General features: G+C 42.4%; 1 protein-coding gene across 4 annotated transcripts in view; it reads right to left on the reverse strand.

The window, feature by feature from the left end:
• Nucleotides 1-616: 616 nt before the first annotated feature.
• Nucleotides 617-20,940, reverse strand: part of LOC123771630 (sushi domain-containing protein 4) — a 70,116-nt gene continuing 49,792 nt past the window's right edge. For 3 of the 4 annotated variants that reach the window (XM_069313418.1, XM_069313419.1, XM_069313420.1), the window contains exons 11-13: nt 19,822-20,033; nt 14,562-14,770; nt 617-1,321 (exon numbers count right to left, since the gene is read on the reverse strand). In XM_069313418.1, the coding sequence (XP_069169519.1) occupies nt 1,173-1,321; nt 14,562-14,770; nt 19,822-20,033 (570 nt within the window). In that variant the 3' untranslated portion in view covers nt 617-1,172. Of the gene's footprint in view, nt 1,322-14,537; nt 14,771-19,821; nt 20,034-20,940 lie in introns of all 4 variants that reach the window. The other variant, XM_069313421.1, reaches the window with a different exon arrangement.

The raw sequence follows: 20,940 nt of genomic DNA on the forward strand, positions 1-20,940 counted from the left end.
TAAACACATACTGTACTGTATTCTTCAATGTAAGATCTTATCACTAATAAAACAGCTACATAAACAGTAAAGAGCCTCTTATCAGCAACTGTTTAAAGTAATGGCATTTGTGTAAAACTATTAAAGAGCATCAATATGTGAAGGATAATTCAATAGAGTGTAGTGTAATTAGAAGCAAGTCCAAGCTATTCAGAGCTAGAGAGGCTGGTCATCATAGTGTTGTGGCTGTAATTACTTAACAGCTGCCAGACTACATATACCGGCAATTGTTTCCGAGCCTTAATAGGAAAATGTTGCGGTCTCACGTAAATATCTTATAAAGTCATTAGCCCTGAGGACATTAATTTACCCGTTGTATAGTATGCCTAAGTGTAATGACTTTACCTTATGAGTGTGACATGTGAAGCATTTTATCACTTGAATTTTTGCCTTCAGAATTGTTTTCCTAAGTACAGTATAATGATTTGTGGCACGCTTCACCATTATACAGTGGTTGTATTGGATATGAATACTTAATGTCTTAGCAATCATAGTTTAAGTCAATATACTTTAGGCCTTTAAGGTAGTCAAACTTGTACAATTACAGATAATGTTATTACTAACAAGGAAACATTCACAAACTCATACATTTTATTCAGTGTCATGCTTTTTAAATCTTTACTTTTCCTAGGCATTGAAAATACTGTAATACAATTTAGCTTATTTGGAATGGTTACGTTCTTGTCCCAATAGTAAGACAGTCCATAAGGTCCCGCACAAAACTTCATTACCAGGCTCGTTGATCTCGCCACGAAGTGTCTACCTGGAGAACTATTTGAAATACCAATTGAACTATCGTTCGTGCCTAAAAGTAAAGTAGCATTGCTGTGATGCCAGAGGACTTGCAACAACCAATCAATAGTTCATCTTTAATTTCTTGCAGCCACCATACATGTCTGAGCATAGGTGTTACATGGATAATCACACTGTTGCTTGTAGAATTTGCAAAACACTACAGAAGCATTCCAGAAATTCAGTAAATGATATTTAACTGCAATAATTATTTTATGAACCAAAGGCAGAGTGAGTACTGCATTGCAATGTTGATAAATGACCCTTTACTGTAAAACTTATTATACTATTACAATATGACGTAACAAGACAACATAGACACCATAAGACCTTAGTGTGCATCATTCCTGCAGGCTGACAGTAACAGACCGTGTGTGAGAGACATTATCTTTCAAGCTGTCGGAGTCCCGAGTAGAGAGAGAGAACTGGTCCTCCGTGCGTTGCTGATCAAATCCATCGTCTCCTTCTGCTTCCTCAAGCAGTGGTGCTCCTGAAATGTAGACATTATCCTTGTAATTGACACTGTCAGTGTGTAGGAGTTACTGTAGGATGTGTGTGTGTGAAGGGTGATGTAGGAGTTACTGTAAGATGTGTGTGTGTGTGTTAAGGGTTATGTGTAGGAGTTACTGTAGGATGTGTGTAATTACCTAAGTGTAATTACCTAAGTGTAGTTACAGGATGAGAGCTACGCTCGTGGTGTCCCATCTTCCCAGCACTCTTTGTCATATAACGCTTTGAAACTACTGACGGTCTTGGCCTCCACCACCTTCTCACTTAACTTGTTCCAACCGTCTACCACTCTATTTGCGAAGGTGAATTTTCTTATATTTCTTCGGCATCTGTGTTTAGCTAGTTTAAATCTATGACCTCTTGTTCTTGAAGTGCCAGGTCTCAGGAAATCTTCCCTGTCGATTTTATCAATTCCTGTTACTATTTTGTATGTAGTGATCATATCACCTCTTTTTCTTCTGTCTTCTAGTTTTGGCATGTTTAATGCTTCCAACCTCTCCTCATAGCTCTTGCCCTTCAGTTCTGGGAGCCACTTCGTAGCATGTCTTTGCACCTTTTCCAGTTTGTTGATGTGCTTCTTAAGATATGGGCACCACACAACAACTGCATATTCTAGCTTTGGCCTAACAAGTCATGAACAATTTCTTTAGTATATCGCCATCCATGTATTTAAATGCAATTCTGAAGTTAGAAAGCATCGCATAGGCTCCTTGCACAATATTCTTTATGTGGTCCTCAGGTGATAGTTTTCTATCTAGAACCACCCCTAGATCTCTTTCTTTATCAGAATTCTTTAAAGAGTTCTCACATAATATATAGGTTGTATGGGGTCTATGTTCTCCTATTCCACATTCCATAACATGACATTTATTAACATTAAATTCCATTTGCCAGGTGGTGCTCCATATACTTATTTTGTCCAGGTCTTCTTGAAGGGCATGACAATCATCTAAATTTCTTATCCTTCCTATTATCTTAGCATCATCAGCAAACATGTTCATATAATTCTGTATACCAACTGGTAGATCATTTATGTACACAATAAACATCACTGGTGCAAGAACTGAACCCTGTGGTACTCCACTTGTGACATTTCTCCATTCCGATACATTGCCTCTGATTACTGCCCTCATTTTTCTATCAGTCAGAAAATTTTTCATCCATGATAGAAGCTTAACTGTCACCCCTCCAATATTTTCCAGTTTCCAGAACAACCTCTTATGTGGAACTCTGTCGAAAGCCTTTTTTAGGTCCAGATAGATGCAGTCAACCCAACCATCTCTTTCCTGTAATATCTCTGTGGCTCGATCATAGAAACTGAGTAAATTCGATACACAGGATCTTCCAGATCGAAAACCATACTGTCTGTCTGATATTATATCATTTCTCTCCAGGTGTTCTACCCATTTAGTTTTGATTAGCTTTTCCAATACTTTCACTATTACACTTGTCAATGATACAGGTCTATAATTGAGAGGGTCTTCCCTGCTGCCACTTTTGTAGATTGGAACTATGTTAGCCTGTTTCCACACGTCTGCTACGATTCCTGTACACAGGGATGCCTGAAAGATCAGGTGAAGTGGAATGCTGAGCTCAGATGCACATTCTCTCAGAACCCATGGTGAAACGCCATCTGGGCCAGCTGCTTTGTTCTTCCCGAGCTCCTTTAGCATATTTTCCACTTCATCTCTAGACACCTCTATCCGCTCTATGTTGTTCTCTGGAATTCTTATTGTGTCTGGTTCTCTGAAGATTTCATTTTGTACAAACACACTTTGGAACTTTTCATTTAATGTTTCACACATTTCCTTTTCATTTTCCGTGAATCTGTTTCCCATTTTCAACCTCTGGATATTATCCTTTACCTGCAATTTGTTGTTTATGAATTTGTAGAATAGGCCCGGTTCTGTTTTACATTTATCTGCTATCCCTTTTTCAAAATTTCTTTCTGCCTCTCTCCTTACTGCTGTATAGTTGTTTCTCGCATCTTTGTATCGCTGGTATGTTTGGGGGTTTGGCCTCTTCCTATACTGATTCCATTTTTGTGTCTTTTGGTCTCTTGCCCTCTCACAATTTCTGTCGAACCAATCCTGTTTTCTGTCCCTGCATCTCTGTTTTGGTATGAATGTTTGTGTGCCTTCCTCGTATATTTTTAAAAATTTGGCATACATTTCATTTACTTCCCTGCCTAGCAACAATTCTGTCCAATTACACTCATTAAAAAAATTTCGAAGTTCCCCATAGTTGCCTCTCCTTAAATCGAGTTTATCAACTGTTTCAATGTCCCAATTTTCTTGTAGATGATATCTTAAAGCATATTTAATGTCTAACAGGACGTGATCACTCTTTTCCCAAGGGAGGAAGGTACTGGATGTCAAAAATCTCTTCTTCTTTCCTGGTGAATACTAGATCCAGTACTGACGGTACATCTCCTTCCCTCATTCTTGTGGCTTGCTTTGTGTTGATACAAGAATGTCTCCAGAATGAGGTTCACAAATCTGCATGTCCAAAAGTCCTCCGTTCTTGCTTCATAGGCCTCCCAGTCTATTGCTCTAAAGTTGAAGTCCCCCAGTATCAACAGTCGTGATTTATCTTTATCTGCTTGTACAATAAAATCTCTCATGACCATTATGAGGCCCTCTCGTTTGTCATCCATTCTCTCGTGTTCTCTCGTGTGTGTGTGTAATTACCTAAGTGTAATTACCTAAGTGTAGTTACAGGATGAGAGCTACGCTCGTGGTGTCCCGTCTTCCCAGCACTCTTTGTCATATAACGCTTTGAAACTACTGACGGTCTTGGCCTCCACCACCTTCTCACTTAACTTGTTCCAACCGTCTACCACTCTATTTGCGAAGGTGAATTTTCTTATATTTCTTCGGCATCTGTGTTTAGCTAGTTTCAATCTATGACCTCTTGTTCTTGAAGTTCCAGGTCTCAGGAAGTCTTCCCTGTCGATTTTATCAATTCCTGTTACTATTTTGTACGTAGTGATCATATCACCTCTTTTTCTTCTGTCTTCTAGTTTTGGCATATTTAATGCTTCTAACCTCTCCTCGTAGCTCTTGCCCTTCAGTTCTGGGAGCCACTTAGTAGCATGTCTTTGCACCTTTTCCAGTTTGTTGATGTGCTTCTTAAGATATGGGCACCACACAACAGCTGCATATTCTAGCTTTGGCCTAACAAAAGTCATGAACAATTTCTTTAGTATATCGCCATCCATGTATTTAAATGCAATTCTAAAGTTAGAAAGCATAGCATAGGCTCCTTGCACAATATTCTTTATGTGGTCCTCAGGTGATAGTTTTCTATCTAGAACCACTCCTAGATCTCTTTCTTTATCAGAATTCTTTAAAGATTTCTCACATAATATATAGGTTGTGTGGGGTCTATGTTCTCCTATTCCACATTCCATAACATGACATTTATTTACATTAAATTCCATTTGCCAAGTGGTGCTCCATATACTTATTTTGTCCAGGTCTTCTTGAAGGGCATGACAGTCACCTAAATTTCTTATCCTTCCTATTATCTTAGCATCATCAGCAAACATGTTCATATAATTCTGTATACCAACTGGTAGATCATTTATGTAGACAATAAACATCACTGGTGCAAGAACTGAACCCTGTGGTACTCCACTTGTGACATTTCTCCATTCCGATACATTGCCTCTGATTACTGCCCTCATTTTTCTATCAGTCAGAAAATTTATCATCCATGTTAGAAGCTTACCTGTCACCCCTCCAATATTTTCCAGTTTCCAGAACAACCTCTTATGTGGAACTCTGTCGAAAGCCTTTTTTAGGTCCAGATAGATGCAGTCAACCCAACCATCTCTTTCCTGTAATATCTCTGTGGCTCGATCATAGAAACTGAGTAAATTCGATACACAGGATCTTCCAGATCGAAAACCATACTGTCTGTCTGATATTATATCATTTCTCTCCAGGTGTTCTACCCATTTAGTTTTGATTAGCTTTTCCAATACTTTCACTATTACACTTGTCAATGATACAGGTCTATAATTGAGGGGGTCTTCCCTGCTGCCACTTTTGTAGATTGGAACTATGTTAGCCTGTTTCCACACGTCTGCTACGATTCCTGTACACAGGGATGCCTGAAAGATCAGGTGAAGTGGAATGCTGAGCTCAGATGCACATTCTCTCAGAACCCATGGTGAAACGCCATCTGGGCCAGCTGCTTTGTTCTTCCCGAGCTCCTTTAGCATATTTTCCACTTCATCTCTAGACACCTCTATCCGCTCTATGTTGTTCTCTGGAATTCTTATTGTGTCTGGTTCTCTGAAGATTTCATTTTGTACAAACACACTTTGGAACTTTTCATTTAATGTTTCACACATTTCCTTTTCATTTTCCGTGAATCTGTTTCCCATTTTCAACCTCTGGATATTATCCTTTACCTGCAATTTGTTGTTTATGAATTTGTAGAATAGGCCCGGTTCTGTTTTACATTTATCTGCTATCCCTTTTTCAAAATTTCTTTCTGCCTCTCTCCTTACTGCTGTATAGTTGTTTCTCGCATCTTTGTATCGCTGGTATGTTTGGGGGTTTGGCCTCTTCCTATACTGATTCCATTTTTGTGTCTTTTGGTCTCTTGCCCTCTCACAATTTCTGTCGAACCAATCCTGTTTTCTGTCCCTGCATCTCTGTTTTGGTATGAATGTTTGTGTGCCTTCCTCGTATAGTTTTAAAAATTTGGCATACATTTCATTTACTTCCCTGCCTAGCAACAATTCTGTCCAATTACACTCATTAAAAAAATTTCGAAGTTCCCCATAGTTGCCTCTCCTTAAATCGAGTTTATCAACTGTTTCAATGTCCCCATTTTCTTCTAGATGATATCTTAAAGCATATTTAATGTCTAACAGGACGTGATCACTCTTTCCCAAGGGAGGAAGGTACTGGATGTCAAAAATCTCTTCTTCTTTCCTGGTGAATACTAGATCCAGTACTGACGGTATATCTCCTTCCCTCATTCTTGTGGCTTGCTTTATGTGTTGATACAAGAATGTCTCCAGAATGAGGTTCACAAATCTGCATGTCCAAAAGTCCTCCGTTCTTGCTTCATAGGCTTCCCAGTCTATTGCTCTAAAGTTGAAGTCCCCCAGTATCAACAGTCGTGATTTATCTTTATCTGCTTGTACAATAATATCTCTCATGACCATTATGAGGCCCTCTCGTTTGTCATCCAGTTCTTCCTTTGTCCATGTGTTGCTTGCTGGTGGGCTGTAAGTATTTACAATTATCAGCTTATCATCCTGATTCTAGACCTGCAATGCCATTATGTCAATATTTCGAGGGTTTTCAAATATTAACTCTTTTACCTTCAGGTGTTTTTTCACCAGTACAGCCACTCCTCCTCCCTTCCTAGTTTTCCTGTCACATCTCCAAACTGAGTAGCCTCTTGGGAATATGACTTCATTTATTATATTTCCTTCAAGTTTCGTCTCTGATAATGCAACAATATCTGGGACCCTAAGCTGGATTATATCTTGCAACTCCAAAGTTTTTGACCTCACTCCATCTATGTTGGTATATACAATTTTCAGGAACATGTTCCCTTTTCCTTTGCTCTTTACTCCCCCTTCCACTACTGATCTTGTTGCCTTGTTTTTATGTACCATTTCACAAGCTTTCCAGTCCCTGTCACTTTGTAAAAAAAAGAATTTCTGTCTTCTTCATTTCTATCCCCATTTAGACGTTTTGCCTCAATTAGGTTCATTTTCAGCTTTTCTCTGTCTTCCTTGGAGAGGTCTTGTCTTATTGACCAAAATTTGCCAACCTCATCACTCTGCAGTTTCCTGGCATTTCTTAGCACTTCCATCATGTTTTTCACTCCATTAAACGTCACCCTTAAGGGGCGGTTCTTTTCTTTCTCATATTTTTCTATTCTTCTAAAATCACTGACATTTTCCTTTGAGCCTTCTCCTAAACCTACTATTTTCTCTATGATTTTCATCTCTTCTGCCGCTCGGTCCACCCTAGATGAAATTTCCTTCTCTAAACATCCAAAAATGATTATGGACCTAGTTCTATCTGCAGTGTTTTGTACCAGTTTACTGTTGGTAACCAGTTCTTTCCTAATTGCTTGCCTAATTTCTGCTTCTTGTTGGTCATTTCTGGTTTTAACAACGAACACACTTCTTTGATAGTCTCTTTCTCTTTTACAACTTCAGCATATGTCGCTTTTAATTCTTCTTTATACTTTTCTAGTTCTTTATTCACCTCCTCTATGTGAGTTGTCAGTGAAGTTTCCAGTTGGAGATCCTTACCTAACTCTATGTTAGCTCTTAGGCTTGCTTGGAGTTGTTCACCATATGAGTCTATTTTCTTGTTTATTTCTTCAAAGTCACCACACTTCACTTTCCATGCCTCATTTTCTTTCACTAGTTCCTTGATTTGCTCCTCCTGATTTGTTACCTTGTCTGTTAATGCAGTAATAATCTTACCTTGTTGAAGCATACTCCCTTTTAGAGTGCAAAGCTCACTCCAAAGAGCTCCATTGTCCTCTTCTAATTTAAGCACTTTTTCTTCATACTTCTTTTGCATGTCCTCAATTATCTCTAACCTGCCAAGAACACCTCCTTTCCTTATATCTTGTGGTGAGAATCCTTTGAAACCATCATCTGATGGTTTGTGTGTGTGTGTAATTACCTAAGTAATTACCTAAGTGTAGTTACAGGATGAGAGCTACGCTCGTGGTGTCCCGTCTTCCCAGCACTCTTTGTCATATAACGCTTTGAAACTACTGACGGTCTTGGCCTCCACCACCTTCTCACTTAACTTGTTCCAACCGTCTACCACTCTATTTGCGAAGGTGAATTTTCTTATATTTCTTCGGCAACTGTGTTTAGCTAGTTTAAATCTATGGCCTCTTGTTCTTGAAGTTCCAGGTCTCAGGAAGTCTTCCCTGTCGATTTTATCAATTCCTGTTACTATTTTGTACGTAGTGATCATATCACCTCTTTTTCTTCTGTCTTCTAGTTTTGGCATATTTAATGCTTCTAACCTCTCCTCGTAGCTCTTGCCCTTCAGTTCTGGGAGCCACTTAGTAGCATGTCTTTGCACCTTTTCCAGTTTGTTGATGTGCTTCTTAAGATATGGGCACCACACAACAGCTGCATATTCTAGCTTTGGCCTAACAAAAGTCATGAACAATTTCTTTAGTATATCGCCATCCATGTATTTAAATGCAATTCTGAAGTTAGAAAGCATTGCATAGGCTCCTTGCACAATATTCTTAATGTGGTCCTCAGGTGATAGTTTTCTATCTAGAACCACTCCTAGATCTCTTTCTTTATCAGAATTCTTTAAAGATTTCTCACATAATATATAGGTTGTGTGGGGTCTATGTTCTCCTATTCCACATTCCATAACATGACATTTATTAACATTAAATTCCATTTGCCAAGTGGTGCTCCATATACTTATTTTGTCCAGGTCTTCTTGAAGGGCATGACAATCATCTAAATTTCTTATCCTTCCTATTATCTTAGCATCATCAGCAAACATGTTCATATAATTCTGTATACCAACTGGTAGATCATTTATGTACACAATAAACATCACTGGTGCAAGAACTGAACCCTGTGGTACTCCACTTGTGACATGTGTGTGTGTGTGTGTGTGTGTGTGTGTGTGTGTGTGAAGGGTGACGTGTAGGAGTTACTGTAGGATGTGTGTGTGTGAAGGGTGACGTGTAGGAGTTACTGTAGGATGTGTGTGTGTGAAGGGTGACATGTAGGAGTTACTGTAGGATGTGTGTGTGTGTGAAGGGTGACATGTAGGAGTTACTGTAGGATGTGTGTGTGTGAAGGGTGACGTGTAGGAGTTACTGTAGGATGTGTGTGTGAAGGGTGACATGTAGGAGTTACTGTAGGATGTGTGTGTGTGTGAAGGGTGACGTGTAGGAGTTACTGTAGGATGTGTGTGTGTGAAGGGTGACATGTAGGAGTTACTGTAGGATGTGTGTGTGTGTGAAGGGTGACGTGTAGGAGTTACTGTAGGATGTGTGTGTGTGAAGGGTGACATGTAGGAGTTACTGTAGGATGTGTGTGTGTGAAGGGTGACATGTAGGAGTTACTGTAGGATGTGTGTGTGTGAAGGGTGACGTGTAGGAGTTACTGTAGGATGTGTGTGTGTGAAGGGTGACGTGTAGGAGTTACTGTAGGATGTGTGTGTGTGAAGGGTGACGTGTAGGAGTTACTGTAGGATGTGTGTGTGTGAAGGGTGACATGTAGGAGTTACTGTAGGATGTGTGTGTGTGTGAAGGGTGACGTGTAGGAGTTACTGTAGGATGTGTGTGTGTGAAGGGTGACGTGTAGGAGTTACTGTAGGATGTGTGTGTGTGAAGGGTGACATGTAGGAGTTACTGTAGGATGTGTGTGTGTGAAGGGTGACGTGTAGGAGTTACTGTAGGATGTGTGTGTGTGAAGGGTGACATGTAGGAGTTACTGTAGGATGTGTGTGTGTGAAGGGTGACATGTAGGAGTTACTGTAGGATGTGTGTGTGTGAAGGGTGACGTGTAGGAGTTACTGTAGGATGTGTGTGTGTGAAGGGTGACGTGTAGGAGTTACTGTAGGATGTGTGTGTGTGAAGGGTGACGTGTAGGAGTTACTGTAGGATGTGTGTGTGTGAAGGGTGACATGTAGGAGTTACTGTAGGATGTGTGTGTGTGTGAAGGGTGACGTGTAGGAGTTACTGTAGGATGTGTGTGTGTGAAGGGTGACATGTAGGAGTTACTGTAGGATGTGTGTGTGTGAAGGGTGACATGTAGGAGTTACTGTAGGATGTGTGTGTGTGAAGGGTGACGTGTAGGAGTTACTGTAGGATGTGTGTGTGTGAAGGGTGACGTGTAGGAGTTACTGTAGGATGTGTGTGTGTGAAGGGTGACGTGTAGGAGTTACTGTAGGATGTGTGTGTGTGAAGGGTGACATGTAGGAGTTACTGTAGGATGTGTGTGTGTGTGAAGGGTGACGTGTAGGAGTTACTGTAGGATGTGTGTGTGTGTGTATTAAGGGTTATGTGTAGGAGTTACTGTAGGATATGTGTGTGTGAAGGGTGACATGTAGGAGTTACTGTAGGATGTGTGTGTGTGAAGGGTGACGTGTAGGAGTTACTGTAGGATGTGTGTGTGTGTGTGTTAAGGGTTATGTGTAGGAGTTACTGTAGGATATGTGTGTGTGAAGGGTGACATGTAGGAGTTACTGTAGGATGTGTGTGTGTGAAGGGTGACGTGTAGGAGTTACTGTAGGATGTGTGTGTGTGTGTGTGAAGGGTGACATGTAGGAGTTACTGTAGGATGTGTGTGTGTGAAGGGTGACATGTAGGAGTTACTGTAGGATGTGTGTGTGTGAAGGGTGACATGTAGGAGTTACTGTAGGATGTGTGTGTGTGAAGGGTGACGTGTAGGAGTTACTGTAGGATGTGTGTGTGTGAAGGGTGACGTGTAGGAGTTACTGTAGGATGTGTGTGTGTGAAGGGGGACATGTAGGAGTTACTGTAGGATGTGTGTGTGTGAAGGGTGACATGTAGGAGTTACTGTAGGATGTGTGTGTATGTGTGTGTATGTGTGTGTGTGTGTGTGTGTGTGTGTGTGTGAAGGGTGACGTGTAGGAGTTACTGCAGGATGTGTGTGTAGTTACAGGAGGAGAGCTACACTTGTGGTGTCCCGTCTTCCCAGTACTCTGTCGTACAACGCTTTGAAACTACTGAGGAAAGTGAAAGTTTGCGAAAGTGAATTGTCTTATATGTCTTCAGCGGCTTTGTTTAGTTTGTTTAAAACTATGACCTCTTCTTCTTGAAGTTCCAGGTCTCAGGAAACCTTCCCTATTAATTTGATAAATTCCTGTTACTATTTTGTACGTAGTGATCATATCGCCTCTCTTTCCTCTATCTTCTTGTTTTGGCATATTTAATGCCTCTAACCTCTCCTCGTAGCTCTTGTCCTTCAGTTCTGGGAGCCATTTAGTGGCACATCTTTGCACCTTTTCCAGTTTGTTGATGTGCATCTTAAGATATAGGCACTATACAACTGCTGAATATTCCAGCTTTGGTCTAACAAAAGCTGTAAACAATTTCATTGGTATTTCACCATACATTTATTTAAAGGCAATTCTGAAATTAGAAAGTGTAGCATAGGCTCCTTGCACGATGTTTTTCACATAACATAAGAATGAAGTTAACTGCAGAAGGCCTATTGGCCCATACGAGGCAGCTCCTGTTTATATCCACCCGATATATGTGGTCCGCAGGTGATAGTTATCTATCTAGAACCACCTACACATAAGGGGCATAATGGCCCAACCTCTCGCAGTATTCAAGATAGAACTTGATAAACACCTCCAAAGGATACCTGTGATTCATACATCAGGCTGCGAGCAGCCGCATCCAGCCAAGGAGGCTGGATGCCGCCGCAGGGGACGTTGAACCCCGAAATCATTGCAAGGTAACCACAAGGTAACCCTTAGATCTCTTTCTTTAAAGATTTCTCACATAATTTATAGGTTATGTGGGGTCTATGTTCTCCTATTCCACATTCCATAACATCGCATTTATTCACATTAAATTCCATTTGCAAAGGGGTGATCTATAAATTTAATATCTATTTAATTTGAGAGTTATGTTTACTTAGTTTATTAATTTAATAATTCTCCTAGCCTTAGTTGGATAGGATAATCTGCAGGCCAGAATGTGTATCCCACAATATGGCTGCACCTCGCACTAACTCGTAGCGACAGCTGGACCAACAATAAATATATCTATATGTGAGAAAGGCTACAGGAACACGCAAGCCCTAAATCACAAAGAACTTTAAATGACCCGACCAGGATTCTAACCATATGAACCCGCAACATCCAGGATTACCCCTAAACTTACAAGGTACGGTAACATGACCACCGCATCATATGATCGTCTGTAGGGTGTGTGAAGGGTGAGGCGTAGGAGTTACTGTATGATGTGCCTGATTACAGGCATATTAGCTGCCTGATATGCACTAACTTCATTAGGAAGGTCAGATAAAAGAGCCACATGTGCACTACAAACCCCTCAAGACTCCAGGTCCTAGGTGTCTCTGACACAACACGTTTCATGGCAGAGGCATAAAGAGTTGACTCCACCCTGTGACACAGACGAGGAACAACCCTCAAATTCGCAAGAGGCAAAAAGGGGTTTGGAGGGAATATCCTTAGGCCAACCAAACCCACAGGGTATTCCAGGGCCTGAAGGGTGAAACAATACACCACAACCAGGAGTGGTGTGGCTCTCTCAGCGTACTTGTTGCACACTGAGAGAAAACTTTATCAACATCAAAGGCCCAAGACTTTTCAGCACTTTTCCCTACATAAACCAGGCATAACTGGCCAACTTCTCGCAGTGTTCATAGTGTTCTTCAAACTTCAGTGTTCAGTGTTCTTCGACAAGGACTTTCAAAGAATACCTGATCAACCATGAAAGGAATACCTGATCAACCATCCTGTGACCAGCCAAATCAAACAGCCTTTTAGATCAGATTAGCAACCAGGAGGCCTAGTCAGAGACTGGGCCACAGTAATATTGATCCCTGGAATCTTCAACAAGTAGTCAACAGGTAGTCAACCAGGCACTGGGAATGCTACACCTGACCTAAAAGTATACTAATACAGCCTGGGCTACACAACCGTGAAAGCCGACTTCAGTGTGTCACATATACAAGCTGGTCAGCACCGGTGCATCCCATCAGCCAACACTTGGTACCAACCAGGGTTAAAACAGAGGGTAAACTAGATCCCTGACTCACCTAAGGCAAGGGCCACCCCCCAAGCAGGAAGGACTTCTAAGGAAGCTAAGTGCCAAACACACCAGAGAAGGGACCTCTGTCAGTTGAGGGAGCAATGCTAGAGAGCACCTAGAGAAGGGAACCCTCAGCCTATGCAGCTCTAAGCATACTAAAAGTCATACTACACAACAGTATGCAAAATAAACTACACAGGAAAAAGTCCAGAGGAGCACTTGGCTGAAAAGCACCGGGGCCGGCCACCGCTACTAATGACCTGGAGCCCTACTGCAGACATGTGGAAAGCATCACATTAGCTGAGGAGCTACGGGCTTGAGCCAGTAGGCAGTGTGAGCCGCAGCAACCTGACTATATAGCACTTGGAAGGGTTCAGGATAAGGATTTGGGAAGGGAGGAAGGGATGGTGCCCAACCACTTAAGACGGTCAGGGATTGAATGCTGACCGGGCACTCTACCTATCTCCTGAGATAGGATCTCACTTACTTTGAGAAATTTTCTATCACTGTTTAGACTGTTGGGGGAAGTTCATTTGGCGGGTTGTGAGGCTTCAGTTTCTCCGAGCCTAGCAGTTGTCTATATTTCTGTATTGGTTTACTGACCTTCTGGATGCCTTCCTCAGTGAGGTGACGGAGTGTCACCAGCTTCCTGTAAATCAGTGAGGGGGGCACAGTCCTGGCTGTGGTCGCCAGCAGGCCAAACTCATCTCTACAGGTGATGTGATGGTGTAGTTATGGGTCATGTTAGTGAGAGCTTCAGGGAGGCACAAGGGGCTCCCCAGAAACACACTTCATATGTGAGGGGGAACAACACGATGTGAATAGCACAACTATTTTGAACTTCAGGACTCAAACAAATCAGCAAGATTCATGCTTTACATTTATTTTAAAAACACAGGAAATGGGACATAATGCAACACAGAATAAATTTATAAACTTACCGGATCGACTACTGTACTCGGCCACATGGAGAAACTGAGGTAAACAACGTTACAAGTGAGATGGATACCTCACTCACTCCTCAACACACACACAGTCAGGTAGGTTTGAATCCCCTCTCAAGGAAGGTGGGGTGGGGATGCTACCCTCGTGAAATAGGCATGGGGAAAGCTACTTTAAACATACACAAGCATTCTCTTATAAGAACTAAACATACTTGCAAACACTAGTTAATGAAATTTAAAAATTAATATTACAAAAATATAAATGATATTTTAACTAATAAAATACAACATTTAGATTCACAAAAATAAAAACTAGAAATTACATACCCCTCAGTGCCCATCACTCAAACCCCAGAATAAGGTAATCCATTCTGTGTTGGGTTTGTCACTACAAAATGCTAGGAGGCATTTCAAAGAAGATTACCGGTAATTATTATTTCCCACATAATTCAAACTCACCATTTTATGTGCTTTTGAACATACCCTCATTATTAACCAGAGAAGACGTGTCAAATGATGCCAGGGAGCCAGCCAAGGCACGACACGAGGGAGCTTGTGAGGTACCACTGCTGGCTCCACCCGAGCTCTGGGTGTCGACTGTCACATTAGTGGAGTCACTCACTGCCACAGTATCAGTTGAGCCCAGGCTGTCACAAGCTGACCAGCTGCGCATGCTCATTGAGCGTGATGTACTGCAATGCAACATTTTATACAATTACCTCAAATTGGTATTTACATCAAATACAATACAGTTGTTCTTATTGAAAATTAAATTCTTGTTTAGCACTATAAACTTGTTGTGATACAGAGAAAGAGCTGAAATCTCTTGAAACCTTGCAAAATGAAGCTATGCGTCTCATCCTTGGGCTCCAAAGTCCACGAGAATAGTTAATATGAGAGCAGAGTTAAAATTACCTACCATAAGTTAGAGAATTTTGTCTATTAGCACAGTTTTTGGCATGAAGGCATTGAGTAGATCTAGACAACACATGAAGTTTCAAGCTAAACTTTCTAATATGCTGCACTCACCTGAGGTCTATAGAAGAACAACGAAATCTGATTATGTATTATGGTTCTACAAGGTAGCCAGCCAACTCCATCAAAATATTAAATATGTACCCAACTCAATTAATGATTAATCATCCAATTACTCCATGGGATAACTGGGATCTATCAGTTGATTTTGTAAATGCACCCAAGAAAGATAGTGTGCACTCTACATTATTAACCCTCAAACCGCGCATATCATATATATATGATATCAGTGACAAAACCGAAACCACGCATATCATTTATATATGATTTCGTGTCTAGAGCTATAATTTAAATGCCCCGCGTGGGATAGGGGTAGTCATCGGCGAGCCTCAACCGACCATAAACAAACCCCGCCTGGGAAAAAAATCCAGCGTGGGTCCCCCTTTGTGTACAGACCTCAGTTACCCCTGCAGACACCATGGCGAGCGCATCAAGTTCCAATGACCGACCCCGCTCAGCGAGGCGTTCCTCACGACCTCTGACCGAGGACGAAATTAATCGTAATTTGTTCGACGATTCAGACTTTGATCATGACTACACACAGCCCTCAGAGGTGGATACGACCGACGACGAGTGTGAACACGCTGGCTCCACCAGGGCTAGGCCTAACATCTCACCCCATGCCTCCTCGCCCTCACTCGACCCCCAATTTGTGCAAGACCACACAGTTCATGTGCTCCCTTGCAAGATATTGATGTTTTGCTTGACGATTCTGAAGAAAGTGAATCATTTTCCGGTTTTAGTGACTTAGAATCGGAAAACAGTTTCGCAAGTGCAAGTGGAGGAGTATGTGGTGTTGCCAAGCGACAATTTGTCACGTCAGCAGCATCTGGTCAAGTCATGATGCACCACATGGCACCACATGAACAAAGACCCTCAACATCGAGGAATTTTCCATCACCGTCCCTGCCCGCCCCTACTGTTCCTAGACCTGCTTCAGCTCCTGGTCCACGGTTTCCTCGCCGTGGTGCCGCTATTTGCTCTCGAAAGACACCCAGTGTTTTTGTGTGGAGTGATGGGACAGATTTTGTTCCACAAATTCCTGTTTTTGATAATTTGGATGTTGGAATTACAGACATTTTCCCTGATAAAGGTGCAGATATGTGTGAAATGGACTATTTTACTGCATATTTTGATGAGCCGCTAATGGAACATCTTGTTCATGAGACGAACAAATATGCGAGTGATCTCATTAATGAGCAGGAGTTATCCAATTATTCACGTTTGCAGTGATAGAAAGATTCGACTGTAGTTGAAATGTATGTGTTTTTGGCACTGTGTATGTTGATGAAACATTGTGTCAAACACGTACTCGACCATTATTAGAGAAAAGACCATACTGTTCCAACACCGATGTTTGGCAAATATATGTCTCGAGACAGATTTGCAATAATCCTCAGGTGTCTTCACTTTGCAAATGATGAAGACCAGACTGAAGATGATAGACTTTGGAAGGTAAGGCACGTCCTGAATGAACTTATCGGAAAGTACAGGGATTTCTACGTACCAGCTCAGAAGCTTGTGATTGACGAATCCCTTGTGCTTTTCAAAGGACGTCTTGCCTTCAAGCAGTATATTCCCTCCAAACGCCACCGATTTGGATTGAAATTCTTTGTACTCTGTGACTGTGAAACAGGAATTGTGTTACACATGATAATGTATACGGGTACAAATGTAGACATTCCTGCTAATGACCAACATGGCTTCTCAGGTAGTGTTGTGAAGTCACTGCTTGCACCATATCTGAACAAGGGCCACATATTATACACAGATAACTATTAAACCAGTCCCTTGCTAACTAGGTTCTTGCTTGATAATGGAACTGGTGTGTGTGGCACAGTGAAGGCAAAACGAAGGGAAATGCCAGTGTTTCACACTGCTATGCAGGTTGGTGATTGCGAGCTTAGAAAAACAGGTGGAATACTTTCAGTGTAGTGGAAAGACAGGCGTGAAGTGAACATGTTGACCACCATTCACAATGGTACAATGGTGGACAGTGGCAAGGTGAACAGAACCACCAGAGAACTAATCTATAAGCCAGATTGTGTCTTGGACAATAACATCAACATGCGCTTGGTGGATAAATGTGATATGATGGTGGGGGCAGTAGAGTGTGTACGGATGTAATGTAATGAAGATAGGCGTAGGGAGCAGGAGGCCAGATACTAGGTATCATCTGGGAGATGAAATCCTTCATGAGTCAGAGAGAGAGAAAGACCTGGGGGTTGACATCATGCCAGACCTGTCCCCTGCAGCCCAATATCAAGAGGATAACATCAGCAGCATATGCCAGGCTGGCCAACATAAGAACGGCATTCAGAAACTTGTGTAAGGAATCATTCAGAACTTTGTATACCACATATGTCAGGTCAATCCTGGAGTATGCGGCCCCAGTATGGAGTCCATATCTAGTCAAGGAGTCCATATCTTGACATATCTAGTCAAGGATAAGACCAAACTGGAAAAAGTTCAAAGGTTTGCCACCAGACTAGTACCCGAGATAAGAGGTATGAGCTACGAGGAGAGGCTACGGGAATTAAACCTCACTTCGCTGGAAGACAGAAGAGTTAGGGGGGACATGAAGCATTAGGAAGTGATGTGGTGGAGGCTGACTCCATACACAGTTTCAAGTGTAGATATGATAGAGCCCAATAGGCTCAGGAACCTGTACACCTGTTGATTGACGGTTGAGAGGCGGGACCAAAGAGCCAGAGCTCAACCCCCGCAAGCACAATTAGGTGAGTACCTCGATGTTTCACTCACTGTCTGCTTTTGTCAACAAATTAGCTGAGAAAATGTTACCATTTCAGTTGTTTGTAACACCGTTCTATCGTATTCCATAGTCAAAATGAAGAATTCATAATAAATGTGTGTCAGTGGTGAGGGGATGTATTAGGGAGGTTAGGAGGACAGCTAGCCTCTATGGGAGTGTCAGGAGTATTGAGTGAGACCCCTCCAAGTCTGGCCTGAGTGCCCAGCTGACTGCTGCCCCACCTGGCTCCCAGCTGCTGCCCCACCTGGCTCCCCGCTGCTGCTGCCCCACCTGGCTCCCAGCTGCTGCCCCACCTGGCTCCCAGCTGCTGCCCCACCTGGCTCCCAGCTGCTGCACCACCTGGCTCCCCACTGCTGCTGCCCCACCTGGCTTCCAGCTGCTGCCCCACCTGGCTCCCAGCTGCTGCCCCACCTGGCTCCCCGCTGCTGCTGCCCCACCTGGCTCCCCGCAGCTGCCTCAATACAGCCCGTACTAAATGCGAGAATATTTTACCATTTCAGTTGCCTTGGAAGGTAACCCTAGACCCCAGGGGTAGTACTTACAAGGGGCTTAGGGAAGGCAGCCCTAAGCGCATGCAGCCCCAGTACCCTAATTTCACCTGGACACCACACCACAACCAGCAGGATACACCACTAAGGCACAATACTGCCAAGAAATCAAGGCCAGAGTCAATGACCGTCCCAGAACGCATCAGCCAACGAACTGGAGGTGTGAGTAGTCGGCGTGGAGGGTCCGAGGCTCTCCCGTTCCTCTCCCGGGAAGGGGAGGCCTGCGTGGACAAGTGGGGGCGGTGGCGGTGTATGGGTGTATGACCTTTGCTTGTTTCTTTAGGTTGGGAGAGTTTTGCCTCTCTGTTTGGTCTTCGGTTGCAATTTTCGTACTAAGTGGGGTTTGTTTTGTTATGCCTACCTTTCTGGGTGCCTAACCCCAGTCGATGGCAGACATGGAATGCTCCTAAACACATGGGGGGGGGGGGGGTGGTTCCATAGGCCATTTCTCCCTGTGCCTCTCTGAGGGGGCTAGGTTCTGGCTCGTGGTCCCCGGTAGGCTGAACTCCATTTGACTGATGCCCCAGACTAATATTGCATATATCAGTCCAATAGATCCAGGGAGCCAGAGGGGCTCCCCACAGAAAGCCCCTGTAGTTTATATATACTGTATATATATAATTCTATATTAGATTTCCTTCTATTTCAAAGAAAGGGCCACGAAGTCAGGACAAGAAAGTCACATAAGCCTGAGAAGTGGGCATAGTTTCTTTCACCTGATGTAACTGTTCACCTAGCAGTAGTTAGGTGCCAGGGAGTAACAGCTGCTGCAGGACACATCCTGGGGATTTGCACGTGCATGTGTTAGAGAAATATATGTACAGTAGTAGACATAACGGAGAAAAATTGGTCGGGAGTCAGTACATTGTACAACAGACGGTTAGAAAGGTGGAGTTCAAGAGCTAACAGCTCAGTCCTGCAGGCACAAATATTTGACACAAATAGTAAATATTGTCAATTATTGGCTTGAGTGGTTGAAGACTGGTGACCTTACACTACAACATTCACATTCCTTATAACTGTTTCCTTTTTGCATTCCTTCTGATTGCAAATTGACCATCTCCTCGAGGCTTACTCCCATGTTTATTGCTATACACATGCACCGTATACCTTTACCAAATGTGGCCCTTTACTCGGGTAGCCTTCACCATACTTTCCAGCATTCATTCAAAATCTCTCTCAAAAGTGTTTCTGTTAAAACTCCAGCTAGTTCAACCTAGACATATTTGCAAAGAAAATCAAAAGAGTGCCACAATTAGTGAGCGAGTGAGTCCAAGCAGCACGGAGGACATCTGGTCTACCCTGACCTACAGCACTTAGGACATCCGGTCTACTCTGACCAACGTCACAAAACAGAAATACAGAACAAATAAACTCTCTATCTCACCTGGAAGATTGGCGCGCTGATCCAATAGATTGATAGGAGATGTTATCTGGGTTGTCTCTATGGCGTGATCGTCTCACACCGGGCACCACCACTCTGTGTCCTCTACTTCGATGATTGTGAGGAGTGTAACGGCTTCCCGCGTTTCCTCCGTGAGGCTCGAACATGATTGCTGGTCTGTGTCTTACTGCCTCTTCATATGTGGGTGGCACACCCTAGTGAAATGTAATGAACTTGTATAATCTTCAAATCAGTTCTTAACCCTGGTACTGTGCCCGCTTCACGCGAGACCCTCTTGTGGTGTGCAAGAAAAAATTATTTGCAACAATTTTTTTTTCCTTTCTGATATTGTTAGAATGTGTTCCCTGATCATGGGAAAGTACAAAAATATAAAAAGTTGTATGCAACATACTTTAGCTGTAATGGAGCAGAGAAGTTGAGTAATTTATGGGTTGAGTAATTTATATCATATTCTTAGGACAATAAAACAGTGTTTTTACTGTTATTTACTGTTACTGTTACCCTATATAAACACACACACACACACACACACGTTTCATGTAACTATTTATGTTTTTATGTACCATTACGAACCACTAAGCATTATCTGCTGATGTAGACCTGACCAAATGTAAACTGTGTCAACAAAATTATTCGCACACCCTCCGTCACTATGTGATGGAGTGCGAAAAGATACGTGAATTTAGAGACAATTCTATAACCAATGTTCCAGCGATGTGTCAATATTTCATCCAAAATGATCTGCTACCAGAAATTTTAGCCAAATATCCCCAGTTTGCTAACTGTAGGTAGTAACTGAGTGATTGTAACCTATCCACCGCTGCCCACTGGATGGGGGGCGGTGTGCAGGACAAACATATCAATTTTGACACTAGCTCTCCACATATGTCAGTTGCTTAATTTAGAACCTGTACTTGAGGTCGATCTCGAACCCATTGTTGATGTGACGACTTATACTGAATTTTGTAACTAGCTCATCAAGATTGTAACTTGCTTAGCTAAATGAATTGTGGGGTTCAGTCCCTGAGCCCATTATGTGCCTCTGTAACCCTTTCCACTACCGCCCACAAGATGGGTATGGGGTGCATAATAAATGAACTA

Source organism: Procambarus clarkii, chromosome 75, assembly GCF_040958095.1.
Source record: "Procambarus clarkii isolate CNS0578487 chromosome 75, FALCON_Pclarkii_2.0, whole genome shotgun sequence".
Lineage (NCBI taxonomy): Eukaryota > Metazoa > Arthropoda > Malacostraca > Decapoda > Cambaridae > Procambarus > Procambarus clarkii.